Source organism: Ictidomys tridecemlineatus, chromosome 1 (genome assembly GCF_052094955.1).
Source record: "Ictidomys tridecemlineatus isolate mIctTri1 chromosome 1, mIctTri1.hap1, whole genome shotgun sequence".
NCBI lineage: Eukaryota > Metazoa > Chordata > Mammalia > Rodentia > Sciuridae > Ictidomys > Ictidomys tridecemlineatus.
In genome coordinates, this window is record NC_135477.1 from 27034475 (window position 1) to 27053179 (window position 18705).

At 34.2% G+C, this 18705-nt stretch overlaps 1 protein-coding gene across 3 annotated transcripts in view; it reads left to right on the forward strand.

Annotated features, from left to right (window-relative positions):
• The window catches only part of Erlin1 (ER lipid raft associated 1), a 45004-nt gene that overhangs the window by 201 nt on the left and 26098 nt on the right, over positions 1-18705 (forward strand). For all 3 annotated transcript variants that reach the window (XM_078027602.1, XM_078027672.1, XM_078027646.1), the window contains exons 2-8: positions 253-376; positions 1985-2066; positions 5835-5881; positions 6936-6997; positions 9901-10026; positions 10891-10964; positions 18372-18430. In XM_078027602.1, the coding sequence (XP_077883728.1) occupies positions 264-376; positions 1985-2066; positions 5835-5881; positions 6936-6997; positions 9901-10026; positions 10891-10964; positions 18372-18430 (563 nt within the window). In that variant the 5' untranslated portion in view covers positions 253-263. The remainder of the gene's footprint in view (positions 1-252; positions 377-1984; positions 2067-5834; positions 5882-6935; positions 6998-9900; positions 10027-10890; positions 10965-18371; positions 18431-18705) is intronic.

Sequence of the window (18705 nt, forward strand, 5' to 3'; positions counted from 1 at the left end):
CCTCCGGGGGAGTGGCCGTCGAGAGAAGGGTTGCCACGCTCACCGCGCAGGGGCGGGCCGCGGGCCACCTAGGCGGAGGGGTTGACTAAGGGAACGCCTGCTAAGCGAGGAGAGCAGAATGAGGGGAAAGGGGTCCGGGACTCCCCGTCTTAAATGGAGAAAGCGTGTCAGGTCTCCTGGAGGGAAAGGGTGGAAATTAGAGGGGGCGAGCCTGTTACTTCCAGACTGAGGGTCCTTTCCTCCCTCACCCAGGAGGAACAAGGATGAATATGACTCAAGCCCGGGTTCTGGTGGCTGCAGTGGTGGGGCTTGTAGTTGTTCTCCTCTACGCCTCCATCCACAAGATCGAGGAAGGCCATCTGGCAGTGTACTACAGGTGAGCAGCATGTGCGTTCCACCAGGTTCTAGAGCAGACCCGGTACTTACGTCAGAGTGGAATCTGGGAAGTTGTTGCCACTGCAGCATCCTGGGAGTACTTCCCAATCCGGAGAAGTGATTTTTTAATAACCCTTGAGAAAGCACGGGGTGAAGCAGAATTTTGCGGAGCACCCTCCAAGTGTTAGGCAGTTTTAGTGTTGTGTTTGCGTTGTGCAGAGGTTAAGCCTCAGGAAAGGAAGTAGTTACTATAACTGAAGAGATATATTAATCATTTGTAATCGGTACATCTGTACAGGCTTTTAGTTTGCCACTCCAGATGCTCTTTAGGAAATCTCGTCCTATTTATGTTTTTTCTATTTTTCCATTAAAAACCTTCCAGTGATTGGTTATGTTTTATAAGCTTTTATGACCATGTCAGTCGTTTTGTCCCTGGTTCTCAAGGAATGTAAGCCCAACACTGATGGGCTACTACTTACCCATTCAAATCAAGGAAAGAAATGTATGAATTGTGTTGCCATCTAGTTAAGCTGGAGTAGTTTTTCTTTAAGCATCATAACCACCAATTCCTTTTGATATAGACTAGTAAAAGAAACCAATTTGTGGAGGAATAGGGCCAGTAGTGTATTCAAAAAGAGGTTTTAACCTTTTGCATATTTTCATCATCCACCTAAAACTGATATTTCTACTTTTATATGCATCCTGAATTGTTTTTTTTAAAAAAGTACAATTTTAATGGCATATCTTAGCAAATGGAACTCTAGCATAAGAAATGACAGCTTTGTCCAGATTTTCATCCAGTTTGGCATTGTCTTTCTGACAGTAAAGGAGAGAATGTTTCAAGAAACAGCTTTCAGAGAATTATCGATGAACCTCAAACAGTTCATCTTTTCTTATTTTTGTGGCTTCTTTGCAAACCTAGGACTTCTTTGTTAGGTTTGCTCCCCAAATACCTCTTTTTTATAGTTTTCAGTATGTGCTTTCATAGTTCTCACATTCCAGAATTTAGTGAACAAGTTCATATGTTGCCTGTTTATAGTTTGAACCTTCCCTCCATTTATCTTTCCATGCTAAAATTTTGTTGTTTTTATACAGAAACTTTATATTCCCAGTATTTTAGTTGTCTTGCAGAATTATGTGCCTTAGAAATTTCCTCATTCCTTGAAAGTTTGTGTTGCTGTCTTCTTTTTTTCAACCTAGTGATTAATTGTTCTAGATTCTGATTTGCCTCTTGTTATGTACAATTAAAGTACCTCAACTAAGAGCCATTAGAATTTTTTTCACAAATATTTCTCAGAGGGCTAATGATCAAAGGGAAATCCTTTGAACCGGAGAGTGGTGCTGGAAACCCAGAGATATGGATGGTAAAGCTTATGAAACAAGGTGTAACATTGCAATTTTAATTTCACTTTTTTTTTAAACCATTTTAGTTATGTAGGTATTTTAAGCTGGGTTTGTTGGCATGAGTAACTCCTCTGAGGCTTTAATAGCTTAGCCACTAGTAAGATTCTATAGCATTTTAGGTTTGAAAAGTAAGACCTATAGCATTTTAGGTTTGAAAAGAGAATTTCTCCTTATAATTTTGTCAAATTGAAATATCTCTTTGCAGGGGAGGAGCTTTACTAACTAGCCCCAGTGGACCAGGCTATCATATCATGTTGCCTTTCATTACTACATTCAGATCTGTACAGGTGAGTGATTCCTAGGGATTCCAGAAATACAAGTGTGACAAGTTACCATATTCATGGGTAGAGATAGATTTCCTTATTGTTTAAGCAGATGTTGTTATTTACATAAATGCAGGAGTTCAGAGTACAGTTGTCATAGAACAAGTTATGATTTTGAACTATCTCACATTTGAAGTAAATTAGAAGTGTGAGCTAGGCAAACAGTTTGGAAGGACTGACTTCTACCATCTGTATAATGTTATGTAGCAGGTTTTCTTTTGCTTCTGTCAAAACAAAAGCAAGAATTAGGAACACAACTAGAAATACAAGCAAGTGATTACTGTTAGATTACTTTTTGGTTTCCATAGAGGCAGGCTCCTGGGCTACTGTTAACATGAAAGATCTGGATTTTTATACACAGCTTTTCTGCCTCAGTTTTTGCCTGATACATTAAGAACAATTTTATGTGGTATTTTGACAGGATCCCAGAATATTTGATATAAGTGTCTGGTTATTGAAAAGAATATCTTTCCCATGGGAGACACTTAATAGATATCTTTTGACATAAGATAACAAAATAGGATTAGACTATTATTACTTTTGCATATTCATTGTGATCATACATCTTTGGATTCAGAAGTTTGACTACCATCTGCTGCTAATTTTTCAGGAATCAGGAAAATTCAGTGTTATTTAATCTTATAATTTTAATTCTAGGCTTCCTGATGAGTGAGTGTTTAATTATGAATAACTAAATCCCCCAGATTTTCTTCCAGATCCCTTGTAGACGGCTTAGGAAAATTATTGTATTTATTGAAGTGAAATGTAGTATTCTTTCCCTAGTTACACTGATTTCCATTTTATTTTTCTATATTTGTTCATTATTGCCTTGATTGATGAATGCTATCATCTCTTTACTTGCCATCTTTCCCTCCATTCCTCTTCTCCTTCCTAAATCTGGTCAGCCATTTTTAGGTTCATTCCAGATTCCTTCTCTTCTAATCTATATAGTTCTTTAAATCTGTATTAAAAGTTTGACCCTTGGTCTTATATCCTTTAATAATATTCTCTTATATTGTTTTCTAAATTTCTCTGTGTGCTTTCTTTCCAGAAAATCTCTTTTAAGTTTCTTGAAGTCAGGAACTATAACACATTTATATTTATGACCTTTCTATTTGTGGTAGAAGTTGTTACAATTTGAGAATTGATTTCTCAGAAATATTGATGTAGTGAAGATGGGGACTGCCATCAGTTGATTCCATGATTTGATAAAATCACTTCATTCTTGTAGACGTCAGTTATTCCTCTGTGAAAGAAGGAATTTTAATTGCATGACCTTACCAACAGCTTCAGCAGTCTATAATGTTATTACACTGGTGCCATTAAGCAGATTTTAGAGTTTAATTGCATATATAACAATTATACTGTGTGTGATATGTATATATTATAGATAGAGAGAGAGAGAGAGATTGAGATTCAAATGAAATTAGTAGAAAGATTTCAGCTTAAACTAGTATAATTTGCATCTACAAAAAATTAAATGTGGAGCCGGTGTCCTTCTTTATATATGAGACAGTAATAGTCTAGGAAAGAATTACACTAATAAAATTTTTTTTAAAGAAAGTGTTCTTATAAGACATAAAGAACATAATTTTTAGGAATTTTTGGAACACATTAGAAGACATAACCCAATGTCAACAAATGTCTTAACAAACTTGACATTGAAAGGAATACATTTGAATGTGAAATCCTATATATGATATATGAAGAGAAAACAGTGCTTAGAGAAATTATACAAAAACCTTCAACTTAAAGTATACATAACATAGAGTCACTTTTAAAATAAATATTCTGTCATACTTGGAAAATAATTTTTTTAATTTTTTTAATATTTATTTTTAGTTGTAGTTGGACACAATTCCTTAATTTATTTTTATGTGGTGCTGAAGATTGAATTCAGGGCCTTGCACATGTTAAGCAAGCACTCTACCGCTGGGCTCCAACTCCAGCTCGGAAAATAATTTTTAAAGAATATAAAAGTACATAGATAGAGTATATTAAATTGAAGATTTAACACTGAACTAATTACTAGTTCTTCTTAGTTTAAAAATTGGTTGGGCAATATTCTTTATGTTTAAATAGGAATGCATATTTTACTTTATGTGGAACATGGAAATTGAATTAGTATGGTGGTTTGAAAGAAATAAAATAAATTAAACTAATTTCATCATCAGCTCCCCTCACTTTATCTAAAACTATTATAAATGCTTACCATCATCCCACTCTTTCAACTCAAGAATTATATTTTCTTCTTTTCTCTTCTGAAATTTTCTATTTAACCAAATATCACATCCTTTCTGTATTATGTCTACTGGATTGAGCATTTAGTTTTCATGATCTTTACTAAATTAATCTAAATAAAGTAATTCTTTAGGTTTCCTATTGATTATCTTGCCTCCAGATAAGATGAATGATGAGAACTGCATCACATATGATCAAAGGAATTAAGTAAAAGACATTTTCCCCCAAAGCTGGTGATTGAATTCAGGACCTTATGCATGATAGGCAAGTACTAATAACTCTGAGCTATGTCCTCAGTCCTTCAATTTTTTTGAAAGGTTTATTTTATGACTGTATATAAGATGGACTAGAAAAAAACTTCCAGCCAGCATTCAGGGGCCTTTACCTAATATATTCTCTTCTCAGAAGTCACATCTTATCTAAATTGTGCTTTCTGCTTCAAACCAACCAATCTTCTTCCTGTCACATGTATACACAAGTTTGTCTTCAACTTTTTGTATTTGAATGTGATGTTTATTGAAATTAAGATGTTCCTCTGCTTCCTTTGTTCTTATTTCTCCCCCTCTAGATTTGGCTTGTAAATACTTCACCTAAGAGAGCTTTTCAAGCTATTATTTTATTCCCTATAACTTAACACCCAAAAGTTAACTTTATCCTCTGTTATTTTGTACCTGTTGATGGATTGTTTTATAAGGATTTTGTGTCCTGTGCAGGATTAGGACATCTTTGGAAACAGGAACTAGGCTCCATTTTTCTTTTATATTCCATAAAATGGTATGTTGCTGTCACTTGGTAAGGTGCGTTGTGTCTAGAATATACTTATTAGCAGCTGACCTGTTTGAGGCCTTAGAGTACAAGTAGGAAGTCATTCTGATTCAAACAAAGGTGTGACATGGCAAAGCGATTCAGTACCAGATTGTTGGTTCACTAGGAGAAAGCACTACTGGTTTGGCACTTATATTAAAAAGGAAACTTAACATGTGAGAGATCGCTAGATCCTAAACTAAAAATATTGACTGTAGCGTTAGAGAAGAAAGATTGCTGTTAAGTTCAAGGGTAGCTTTGAGTCATAAGGTACTTGTACACATAAAATAGTTATCTTTTATCTTCATTGTAAATAGTAATGTTAGCAGTGGAATCAAAGTTCAGAGCACAAATCTTGACCATAGTACCTTATGGGTGAGCTTTTGTAGTTTGCTGTCCCTGGGTAAGTCCAGGCAAATAAGGAACTCCAGAGTGTTTTACTTACTAGCAGATTGAACATTGAATCTTTCCTAGTGCATTTTGATTGAACCTTAGTTATAAAATCTTGTCTGTTTCAAGTCGCATTTCTAATTAAAAAAGAAATGACTACTCTGATACTTAATCTTTGGGGAACTAAAATTTTGATGAAGTTCTCCCTTTCTCTCAGAGCTCTCCAGAGATTTGCCTCTGGAACTGACAGCTCTTTGACAATATGTGTCCTGAGTTTTATTTGTTTTTCCTCCCCAGACAACACTACAAACTGATGAAGTTAAAAATGTGCCTTGTGGAACAAGGTAAGCTTTATCCTTGTTGACGACCTTCCCTTAGTTGAGATGGAGTTTTTGTTCCGAAAATTGTGATCACTTAGGCACTTTTCAAATAAGCATGATAGTAACCGAGAGGGATTTCTGATATAAGCCTTATATGAGAAAAGATCTATCTCCAGATAGGAGCTTTCCATCTTAGGAACCAATAGGGTGCTATTGAAAAAAGTAGATTTTTCAGAACCATTATAACTAACTGTATCTCAGTGTTACTACATCTGTTTTAATGATTCTTTTTTAAGGTAGACTTTGTTTTTTTAGAAGAGTATTAGGTTCATAGCAAAACTGAGCAAAAAGTACAGTGAGTGTCCTCCTCTTACTCTGCCCCATATGTCTTTATTGACTTTTCTAAACTTAGTTTCCTCATTTGTAAAAATCAGGCAAAAGCAGTTATAAGGATTAGAATTAGTATACACGAAGTACTTATTTCAGCAATTGACCCAGAGTAGATGGTCAGTGAAAAGATAGTTTAAAATTAATTCATCTCATCATCTTATTTGTAGTACTAAATGCCATCTAATTTAGAGTTTCTGATTCAGTAAGTCTGGAGAGGCCTTTTTTCTCCCCTGATAACACTACAAACTGATGAAGTTAAAAATATGCCTTGTGGAACAAGGTAAACTTTTCTAACAAAAGTTCCTGGGTAGTGCTGATGTTTCTGGTCTGAAGACTTCAATTTGAAAATTGCTGCCCTAAAGAAGTTTAGGGAAAGAAAGGCAAGTGAGAACCAAATTATTTCTAGAGAATACTCACTCACTACATTGAAGTGTATTAAAAGAAGAATGTCAAGTTCAAGGTATTTTTTAAATAACCTATTTTAAATGATCTAAAGTAATATCATTATAAGCCTACAAAGAAGCTTTTGACATATATAAAAAGACAGAGATTCTTTTAAATAGAGACCATACTCTCCATATTTTAAGTTAATGTATTTGATTGTCAAGTTCTCTCTAGGTCTGTCTGTAACTCTTCTTTATGGATTCTATTTACTGGCTCACATTTGTCTCATTTCTTTGATTTTTAGTGGTGGGGTCATGATCTATATTGACCGAATAGAAGTGGTTAACATGTTGGCTCCTTATGCAGGTATGTTAACTATCTGTCATTTTTATAGTTATAACCAGAGTATTATAACTGAGATATTTCCTGAGGAATAGGAAGGCATTTTTAAAGTTTTATAACCTCATTGATTACTGATAAATATAAAGGATTAATTATTGAAAATTTTCAATTACTATAGAACAGAGGTAGAAATAGGTCTCAGGCTAGGCATAGTGATACACATCACCTATAATCCCAGTGGCTCCAGAGGCTGAGGCAGGAGCATCCTAAAAACAAGGACAGCGTCAGCAATTTAGTAAGGCTCTAAGAAAAGTAGAAATAAAAATTAAAAAATTAAAGGACTTGGAATGAGGCCTAGTGGTACAGCATCCCTGGATTCAGTCCCCAGTGGGCACCGCCACACACCCTGCAAAAAAAAAAAATATATATATATATATATATATATATATGTCAGTCAGTCACAGATTCCGGACAGAATTGATTTTCTGCAACTCCATGATTTACTTGTCTCTGAGCTTAGTGTTTCTAAGTGCAAGATGGTCATTGATTGTTTCTAGAACAGGGACATAGCATTGTATCCAATGAGGATAGGAGGTAATTTCCTTTTATGATAAAAGCCTATAACTGATCATTTCCTTGAGTCACACTGATTTGTCACCTTAGAGAAATCTTTTCTAGGTGAGATTTGCTATAATTTGGAAAGCAACCACAAAGTTCTTGGTGTAGGGGAAAGCATTTTCCTGGTAAAAGATGAAAACTTACAGATAGAGTAGGTAATGTTTAATTCAGAAACTTAATTGCAAGTCCTGAAAAAAAGATAGAACATTTTGTCTTTAATGATGATAATAAAATTTGCATGCCTAGTATGTAGAAGATATATGTTTGGCAAGAACAGTTTAAAAAGGTGAAGTTATAGCTTTTGCCACCAAAGAGTTTTTATTTTACTTGAGAAGACTTAATACAGACTAGAGAGAGAGAGAGATTAGAATGTGAGATTCTGATTATGACAAATTTCACATCACTGATACAGGTACAAATAGTGAAAAGGTTTCAGAGAATAGCAAATGTATCATGTCAAATGGATTTGAGTCATATTTTTAAAGATTAAGTATTTCCTAGTTTTTGTACATCCAGTTGGCCCTCTGTATCTCACAGATTGAATGAACCACAGATTAAAATTATTTGGGAAAAAATTATGTATATACTAAACATACAGACTTTGTTTCTCTAAACAATGTAGTGTAACGACTATTTACAAAGCACTTACATTGTATTAGATATTCCAAGTCATCTAGACCTGATTTAAAATGAATAGAAGGATATGCATAATTTATATGCCAATAGTACACCTTTTTATATACATGTATAAATTTTGATATCACTTTGATGTCTTGAAACCAATCCCTCGTGGATACGAAAGGGATGACTGTACTTTACCTGGTCAAAAATCATTGGAATGGATTATGATTGAAAAAAAAAAAAAAGTTGAGCACAGTATTACACATCTGTAATCCTAGCTACTCAGGAAGCTGAGTCACAAAGATCACAAGTTCAAAGCCATTTTAGGCAACTTTAGTGAGATCCTGTCCAAAATAAAAAGGGCTGGGGGTGTAGCTCAGTGCTTGCTGAACATGGATGAGGCCCTGGTACCCTATTACCACAAAAATATATTCCTAGTACACACACATACAAAAAGAAAAAAGGAAGAAGTTAGCTCTAGTCACAGCTAAATAGGAAACTTAGATCGCCAATTCATTTGGAAAATTATCAAGCCACATGATTTAGTCAGCAGTTATATATTGGTGGCTTATCCATCATTTGTGGTCTGGAATCCAGTTGCGTCTAATATCATACATGAGAAGGCCAGTGGAGCAAGTCTTTGTGTCTGAAGCCAGGGACAAAAAGCAGCCTGTTTTACTTGTTTAGTTGGTAGAACATAGATTCTGACGTGGTATATTATGTACTTTTGGGGATATTTCTGAAATTCTCTGGTTCTTAACTTCCTACTTTGAGAAATTAGGTGATTTTGGTTTTTGGTTTGGGGTTTTTTTGGCTTTTTGGTGGTGGTGTTTTTTTGTTTTTGTTTGTTGGTGAGGATTAAGGACTGTTGTATCTAAATTGCCTGACATTGAGTCTAGTATAGTAATTAGTATAGTAATTCTCTTTTAGCCTAGTGTTTTTGTTTGGTTGGTCAGTTGGGGTTTTTTGTTTGTTTGTTTGTTTGTTTTTCCTTTTTGAAGTACTGGGAGTTTACATAGGGACTTGTGGTTTTGCTAGGCAGGTAATCTACTACTTAGCTACATACCCAACATTTTTTAAAAAATTTTTTTATTTTGAGACAGGGTCTCACTAGTTGTTCAGGCTATCCTTGAACCTGAGATTCTCCAGCTTCGGCCTCCTGAGTAGCTGGTATTATAGGCATGCACCATTGTTCCTGGCTTAGGCCGGTGTCTTTTTTTACAACCTTTGTAAACTGCTTTTTAAAAAATGATTTTTTGTAGCTGCTATCTTCTTTTATTCTCATTATTCCTTAATTAATTCAGTCCCTCTTTACCTCTTGGCTAAACTTTTTCTAATAATCATCTTATACTTTTCCTGCTTTTCAATTCATCTTCACAGTGCTGCCAAAGTACAAATCTGTGTCATGCCCTTACCTGAAAACTTTGACACTTACCTATTATTTCCAAAATAATGTATGCTTTCCTAAGTATAGAATTTGGGTTTTGCCTATTAGTGTTTTGAATGTAAGAAAATCCAGAAATTGAGCCCTATAAACCCATCAAGGTATGTGAGTTGTGTTTTGTTTTTACTATTTTATTTGCACTTTTTCTCATGTATAATAATAATCCCTGTAACTTATCCTGGCGGATTTGAAGATACCTGGGTTATTGTTGTGTGAAACAAACATGGTCGTACCTTTCCTTCAGTGTTTGATATCGTGAGGAACTACACTGCAGATTATGACAAGACCTTAATCTTCAATAAAATCCACCATGAGCTGAATCAATTTTGCAGTGCCCATACGCTTCAAGAAGTTTACATTGAATTATTTGGTAAGTGATTTGTTTTAAATATGAAAATAGTCAAATTTTTTAAATTCATTTATTGATACTGTCATATTAGTAAACCATATGTTATTTGAGCATTTTTTTCTAATTTATAATAGAGCAATTTCTTTAAAAACTTTTTTATCTTAAGTTAAAATTTCACATATAACTCAGTGGAGATCAGAAAAACTTAACTCACATACTGTATATTCTGGGTTTTTTGTTTATTTGTTTGCTTTTTTTTTTTTTTTTTTTGGTACAGGGTATTGAACCCAGGGTCACTTAACCACTGAGCCACATTCCCAGCCCTTTTTATTTTTTATTTTGAGACAGTCTCACTAAGTTGCTTAGGGCCTCACTAATTTGCTGAGGCTGTCTTTGAACTTGAAATCCTTCTGACTTAGCTTCTAAGTAGCTGGGATTACAAGCATGCACCATCATACCCAGCTGTATATTCTGTTTTTACTATGATATCTCACTAGAAACTTACTTTGTTGCTATCTTAATAGATAAATTGAGGGAATTTAGAATTGTATTTGTGGGCTCCCTGAGATAAACCCCCATGTTTGAGATTTGGTATTAAAACTGACAGGATATAGTTGTTTATTATCCAATAAATAAGTTTATCCAACATTAATATAAATGATTTTATTGGATAAATTTAATTTGGGGGTAAATTTAGATTATTTGCTTGTCATCTTCCTTAATTTACTAATTTCTTTCACTTTTGTGCAAAAGGAAAAGTATTTTTTGTGAAAGAATAATACTGTGGAAAATTTAGATCTCATACTCTGGTTTTGTTTTTCTATTAATACAATGCAAACAAAAATTGAGCATCATGAGATCTTTTGTTCTTGACTTCAAAAACAGATCAAATAGATGAAAACCTGAAGCAAGCACTACAGAAAGATTTAAATGTCATGGCCCCAGGTCTCACTATACAGGTAAGCTCTTTTCCAGGGAAGTTCTCTGGGAATTTTGAGAGCTTTGAGTTTACTCCCCCTTTCAACTGATTGTTTATAAAGCAGTTATTTAAATGAAGTGCCTTGGTGATTTATAGAATACCTTTCATTCTGTTGTAGCTTACCATGGGTGGCATTCTTTTATGATTCTTAAAGGGAACTAATAAGCTGGGGGAAAAAATTCATATTTATCTATTTATCAAATTTATATTTTGTTTACAAAGGAAATAAAATTCATATTCTACAAGGAAACAAAATTCATATTTCTGCCATGTGTGGAGCATTATTAAGTACAGTAATTATAATTATCAGCATAAGAGTAATCCTTACCTCAGTGAGATTATGTGTTAAAAGATTCAAGTCTAAGATTTGAACAACAATTGTAGGCAAAAAAAGATGTCACAAAGTTTGATGAATTCATTGGACAGTTATTGTTATAATAGTTGAGAGGACATTCAATAAAGTATGCCTAATACTATAATAATTAATTTTTTTAGGTAGGTCAGGAAATTTTAATTTGAATTATATGGAGCAAAAGAGTGGAAAGGTATTTCAAGTGAGTGGGATGTTCTGAAGTAAAGCAAGGTAGCCAAGAATTTAGTGGTGGTAGTAGTGGCAGCATTGGGAGATAGGGTGGTGAAAACTTATACACCTACTTTTCTGAGTCATTATGTTTTTAGCTGGTGGGTTTAAAACCATTAGTGGGTTATTATAAAATCAATTTTATTGGATCATTTTAAATAAGAATAGGAAAAGAAGTCAGAGGAAAATAAATATCATGTAGCAAGTTAAGTATTCTGGGAAATTTTCATTTTATGTGTCTAGGAGTGGGTGATTATATTGGGTGTCAATGCAAAATGTGTTTCTTACTCTGTCTTTGGTCAGTAACATTTAAAAGCCATTGCTATGGAACTAGATTATCTGAGAAGTGGTAATGTGGCTTCTCTATTTTGCTTTCTCAGAGGCTCTAGGAGAGTTGTTGATTGTTGTGATGAACATTACTGCAGTTAAAGATTGCTATGGAGAGTGTGCATAAGTGATCATGTATGTGCTTCTCACAAGCAAGACTGGAAGGGCAGGGTTTCTCTGTGACCTCATTCCACAAATGACATAGCAGGTAAATTACCTGCTTTGGTGAACCACCAAAGTTAAGAGGTCATTTGAAAGGTAACTTTGCGCAATATTCTTGGTTTCTAGTCCATTGTAACTTGGAATAGCTTTTTGATTTTAAAGATAGTTTTAAATGTGAATGTCAGAGATACTTAGGTTTTGACCATATTGTTACTATCATTTCTTTCATAGCTACCTAGAATTCCTTGCTCTATATTACTTAGCCATTTCTCTGTTCCTTTTTGTTGTTGTTGTTACTGAGGCTTGAACCCAGGTATGCTTAACCACTGAGCTACATCCCATCCCTTTTTATATTTTTAGAGACAGGGTCTCACTGAGTTGCTCAGAGCCTCACTATATTGCTGAGGCTAACTTTGAACTCCTGATCCTCCTGCTTCAGCCTCCCCAGCCACTGAGATTACAGACATGCATCACCTCACCTGACTTCTTGCAGTTTTTTTTTTTTTTTTTGTATTAACAAATAGTAACGAGCATATGTCCTTATACATACAGATTGTCTTAACAAAGTGACTGTACAAATCCATGTTCCTGTCAGCAATTTATGCAATTACTTGTTTCCCTATGACCTCACCATTATTAGAACCAATCAAACATTCTGGTTTTGTCATATGGATAGATGTGAAGTTATTTCTCTCTCTTCAGTTTGCATTTCCTTGGTTATTAATGAGGTTGAGCATCTTCTAGTATTTTTATACTCTCTTCTGTCAATGCCTATTTTTCTGTTATATTTATCATTTTCTTACTATTTGTAGTAGTTCTGTATATACTGGATTTTTTATGCACACATTTTTATACATACAAGTATTATAGAAAAAAAGGTTTTAAGAAAAGGATGAACTGTAAAATGAAACTCACCAGTAATCTTAACTATGCAGAGATAACAGTTTGTTGTTGCAGATGCTTCTTAATACAATAGATTTACTTCATCATCACTTTTAATGTTTATATATAGTGAATTTCTATAGTTTCAGTTGTTTTACTATTATATGCATGTTGCAGTGACTGTGCTTATGTATACATCTGTTAAAGTACCCCCATTATGATAGATTTTTTAAAATATTTTTTTAATTGTCAATGGACCTCCATTTTTTTTTATTAATACATGGTGCCGAGAATCGAACCCAGTGCCCCACACATGCTAGGCAAGTGCTCTGCCACTGAGCCCCAGCCCCAGCCCCCTTATGATAAATTTTTAAAAGTGGAATTGATGAGTCAAAGTGTGTGCCCTGTTTGGGAGCTTGACACATATTGCCAGTTGCTTTTCAGATAAGTTTTAGCCATTCCCACTCTCATCATCCGTATTGACGGGCTATAGTTTCTATTTGTTTTTGTGTTTAGACCCAAATAATTGGCAGATGCTTTGGGGAAGATTTACATAATAGTTTGTATTAATTATTGAGGTTGAATGCCCTAGGGTATGTATTGTCCACTTGCCTTTCATTTGTGAATTATTTATTGTTTTTGCTTATTTTTTAGTTACATTTTTCTAATTGATTCAAATACACTATTTTTATGGGGGTTTTTTTTGTTTTTCTATTTTGAATTAATGGAGATTGAACCCAGGGCCTTAGACATGTTGAGCAAGCATTATACCACTAAGCTGCATCCCCAATCCTAAACTAAGCTGTCCCAGCTGACCTCAAACTTATGCTCCTCCTGCCTCAGGCTCCTAAGTAGGTGAATTAATTATAGGCATGTGCCACCACTTCTACTGTAGCTCTTTTTGGTGTATAGTTTTTGTTTTGTGGTGCTGGGGATTGAACCAAGGGCCTCACACATGCTAGGCAAGTGCTCTACCACTAAGCTATATCCCTAGCCCTGAATCTTTTTTAAAAATGTACTTTTTCCCAGATTTGGGGGTTTTTTTGTTTGTTTGTTTTTTGTTTGTTTGGGGTTTTTTCTTTCCTTTTTTTTCCATTTTTCTTTTTCTTTTTTTGTTTTGTTTTTGCCATTTCACTTTTTTTCCCCTGAAATTTTGAAGCTTTAAACTTTTACATAGTGATTTAGTGGTTTTTTTAATGGAGTCTTACTGGGCTGACATGCTTCATACCTTTCACCACTTTAAAAGTATAGACATTTAAATTGCATCAGAAATTTCAAAATTTTTATCTAATTTTAGAGTTATATTCTTAGATTTCAATCTTTAATTTGTCTGGAATCTATTTTGGTGTCAGTTATGAGATAGGGGTCCATTTCCACTCCAGACTAGTGGGGTGGCAACAGTAATTACTAATTTATCCTTCCATGTTCTCCGTTCTTTGAGTGATATTTGTATTGTATGCTAAATTCCATTATACATTATATACAGGTATCTTTTTCTGAACTTCATTCTGTTTATAGATCTATTCCTATTCTTTTATTAGTTATTAAGCCCTTGTTTGGTCTTTTTTTTTTTTTTTTTTTTTTACATCAAATCTACATCTCTTCTGGTTTTGTTTTTTTTTTTTCTTTCTTGTTGGCTAATGTAGCTCCTTCCTCTAGGACTACTCTAGAAGTGTGGGAGTCATCTTTGACAATCCATTGCCCTTAACATCTAATAAGTTTCCATGTTTGGTTGATTCTACCATCAAAATCCATGTAAGACCACCTGCTCCTCTGTTTTTTTCTGCCTCTCCTTAAACCAAGACACCTTCTCTTGCCTGAACCAGTAGCCTTTCTTCTTTTGCCTAATTTCACTTTTTCCCTTATCTACGTCATATTCTATACATAGCAAGAACGATCTTTTATATATATATATATTATATAAAAGATATATATATATATATATATTTGTTTTTATAAAAAGTTATTGAATGAAAAATATGTAGCTTTGTAATGCATTTTTAAAGTGGAAAACAACATCTCCATTGTTTTGGTTGCTTTTGTCTTCTTTTAAAATAGTTTCTTACAGTAGTTAGTTGGAATACATTTTTAGAACTTCAGTTCTATTTTTCAACCTTTTTTTAAATTTTTTTTTAAGATGTTGATAGTCCTTTATTTTATTTATTTATTTACATATGGTGCTGAGAAACGAACCCAATGCTTCACACTAGGCAAGTGCTCTACCACTGAGCCACAACCCTAGCCCCATCAACCTTCATTTTTAACACATTACCATGTGGTTGTGGTAATTCAACTTTTTACTCAATTTTAAAATCTGGTAAGATATATCATCTACTTAGAAACAAAGGCTTTGATATTGTTGCCAGATGAGTTTTCGTTTTTTATAATTTCAAGCTAGATCAGGTATCTAAATTAGCATTTAAGTTATAGGATTGTAGTCTATGGTTTTACTTGATCATATCGAGGCAAGGATATTTCTGCGTTGGGGAGAAACTCTTCTTTTTTTTTTTGGTACTGGAGGTTGAACCCAACGGCACTTAACCACTGAGTCACGTCCCCAGTCCTTTTTATTGTTTTGTTCTTTTCAGATATACATGACAGTAGTGTATATTTTGACATATCATACATACATCCTGTTCTTGTGGTTGTACATAATGTGAAGTTAGACCGGTTGGGTATTCATATATGAACATAGGAAAGTTATGTCTGATTCATTCTCTTTCCTATTTCTATCTTTCCTCCCTTCCCTTCATTCCCCTTTGTCTAATCCAGTGAACTCCTATCCCCCCTCCCACTTATTGTGTGTTAGCATCTGCATATCAGAGAGAACATTCAGCCTTTGGTTTTTGGGGATTGGCTTATTTCATGATAGTCTCTAGTTCCATATGTTTACCGGTAAACACCATAATTTCATTCTTCTTTATGACTGAGTAATATTCCATTGTGTATATATACCATTTTCTTTTATATTCATTTTTTGAAGGGCACCTAGGTTGGTTCCATAGCTTAGCTATTGTAAATTGAGCTGCTATAATTTTTTTTTTAACTTTTGAGACATAGTCTTACTAAGTCACTTAGGGCCTCGATAAGTTTCTGAAGCTGGCCTTGAACTTTCGATTCTCCTGCCTCAGCCTTCAGAATTGTTGAAATTATGGAATGTAGAAGTATGCCCCCACACCCACCTGGCTGAGAAACTCATATCTTTTTTAAATTTTTATTTATTTATTTTAATTATGTATATATGACAGCAGAATGCATTTTGATTCGTTGTGTACAATTGCAGCACAACTTTTCATTTCTCTGTACACAGTGCAGCTTCACACCATTCCACCATCTTTCCTGCCCCCCCCACTCCCTCTACTTCCCTCCATCCCCCTTGCCCAATTAAAGTTCCTCCATTTTTCCTACTGCCTCCTCCCATTATGGATCAACATCCACTTATCAGAAAGAACATTTGGCCTTTGGTTTTTGGGGATTGGCTAACTTCGCTTAGCATGATAGAGAAACTCATATCTTAGGTTAAATTAATAGATGTAATGAATTTTAATGCTGATCAATTTGTAGTCTCTCTTTTAAAAAATTGTTTTAGAAAGAGAACATAGGAACACAGTTGATTGGTGGATTTATCCTGTATCTGCAATTTTGTTGAATTCACCATCTCTAATAATTTTGGTGGTTAATTTTTGTAGGTTTTTCAGTTATATAATTACACCAAGATAAAAATCTTGTTTTCCTCTTCCACAACCAAGTAAAGTCCCAAAATCATTCTGTTTTAATTCTTCATATAGCACTCATAATTATGTGAAATTCTCTTACTTATTTGCTTTTTGTTGTTATTGTCTCTTTAAAATTTTAAATTCCATGACAGCAGTCTTGCTTTGTTATTCACTACCATCGCCATAGTACTCATATCACTATTTTAATTTTTCCTTTTGCTATATTTGTAACCTCGTTTTTCTTCTTGAAAAACTTCTCTGGAAAAATTAGAATGGTGAAAATGATCATCCTTGGCATTTTTTTCCTGTTATTTAATGGAGTGACTATTATATTCTGACTTTTTGGCTTAAAGTTTGTTTATAATCCAGGGGTCAGTTTCAACATGTACATTTCATTTCATCACCTTTTTGTCTCCACTCACTGTGTGTGTTTATGGTGCGAGGTAGGGGGTGGTTTGGTTGTTGTTTTCTCATACAACTTACTCATGGTATCTGCTATAGCAAGTATTTATATTTTCACATATTTGAAAATATATGAGGTTTCCCAGGATTGGCAAGCATGTGATGTGTTATTCAAGACAGTCCTATTTTATGCTTTTTATTATGTGGCTAAAAAGATATGTGACCAATCAGTCTCTGAATTTAAAGTAGTATGACAGTGCTTCCCTCTGAATCATTCTTGTCTGTATTGGAGGTCATCTGTATGCCTGGAAGTCCCATAATGAAATCTGGCATCTCAAAAATTCTAGTTCTGAATTTTTATCTTCTAAATATCTCCACTGAATGTCCCTAAGAACTCACATGCCTTACCTTCAGTGTGTGATGGGGTTTTTCCTCACAGCACTAGCTTCTTGTAGTGTTCTATTATAATTCTTATCATTAGTTATGAGAGTCCTCAAAATTACAGATTTGACTATGCTTTGTATAGGAAATTCTGGTTTCCTTAAAAGTGTTTGAAGCCTTCTTTTAAAATACTTGTGTTTAAAAGCAAATAGGAAGCTTTTGAGAGATTAAGTCCTTGGTGTATAAAGTCAGCCTTCAAAAAAACAAAGTAGCACTTTTCATGTAGATAATTATGTCAGAGTATACTCTGATTAGAGAAACCAAGTGTCTAGGAAACAAGATCCACAAAGACTGGTAGACTTTGTTCTGAGGTTCCAAGAAGAAAGAATATAAGCTGTGAATTGCTGTTATCCCTCAGCTATTGGGCTGTGTATTTATAGCTAGTACTGAGTGATTGCAGTTTTAGGAAGTGATAATAAGTAACTGGCTTATTAGACACTATATTAAATTGTATAGATTGACCTGTTTTTAGTTTGTTTTTGACTGTTTCTAATTCGTATAATTTTAGTCTTGTAACTTTGCCTTCCTTCTGTTTCTTTGGTTTGAAAGTTTGAAAAGAAACGCAAAACTAACCAACTAAACAACTTTGTGAACATCTGTTAAGGGGAACCTTTTCCCTCAAGGAGTTTATTTCTCTAGTGGATACAGTGGTTTTTCTCCTGTAGTTAGTAGTTTTTTAAGAAAACTAGAAATGCTTATCTTTGATTCTTGGTGTGATAGCATGAGAAATAGCTTTTCCAGTAGGATCTCTGCACCTTAGTAGGCAGCTATGTTATAATTGTTTTATTAGTACGAATTGGGGAGCTCTTCAATAGAAGATTCAGTGTGAACATTTAGTTTTTAAATATACCTTTGTTTGTTTACTTTTATTTTTTAGGCTGTGCGTGTTACAAAACCTAAAATACCAGAAGCCATAAGAAGAAATTTTGAGTTAATGTGAGTAACAAGCATGGTATCCTAATATTTCTATTTAGAGCTGTCTACTTACTGATACAACAGTCCAGATGAAATACATGATATAATAGAGTTGGGTTGGGTAACTGTCTATTACTTATACATTTATCTTAGTAATATTGCCAGTTCTCATGTCTTAATTCCAACTAGACTCTTTCTAGTTTTCTCTTTGTGTATGGACATTTCAGAAGCAGTCTTAGTGACTAAGGATGCAATTTGCTGTGGAACTCTTGATGAAAACCTAAGGAGCTGTAGTC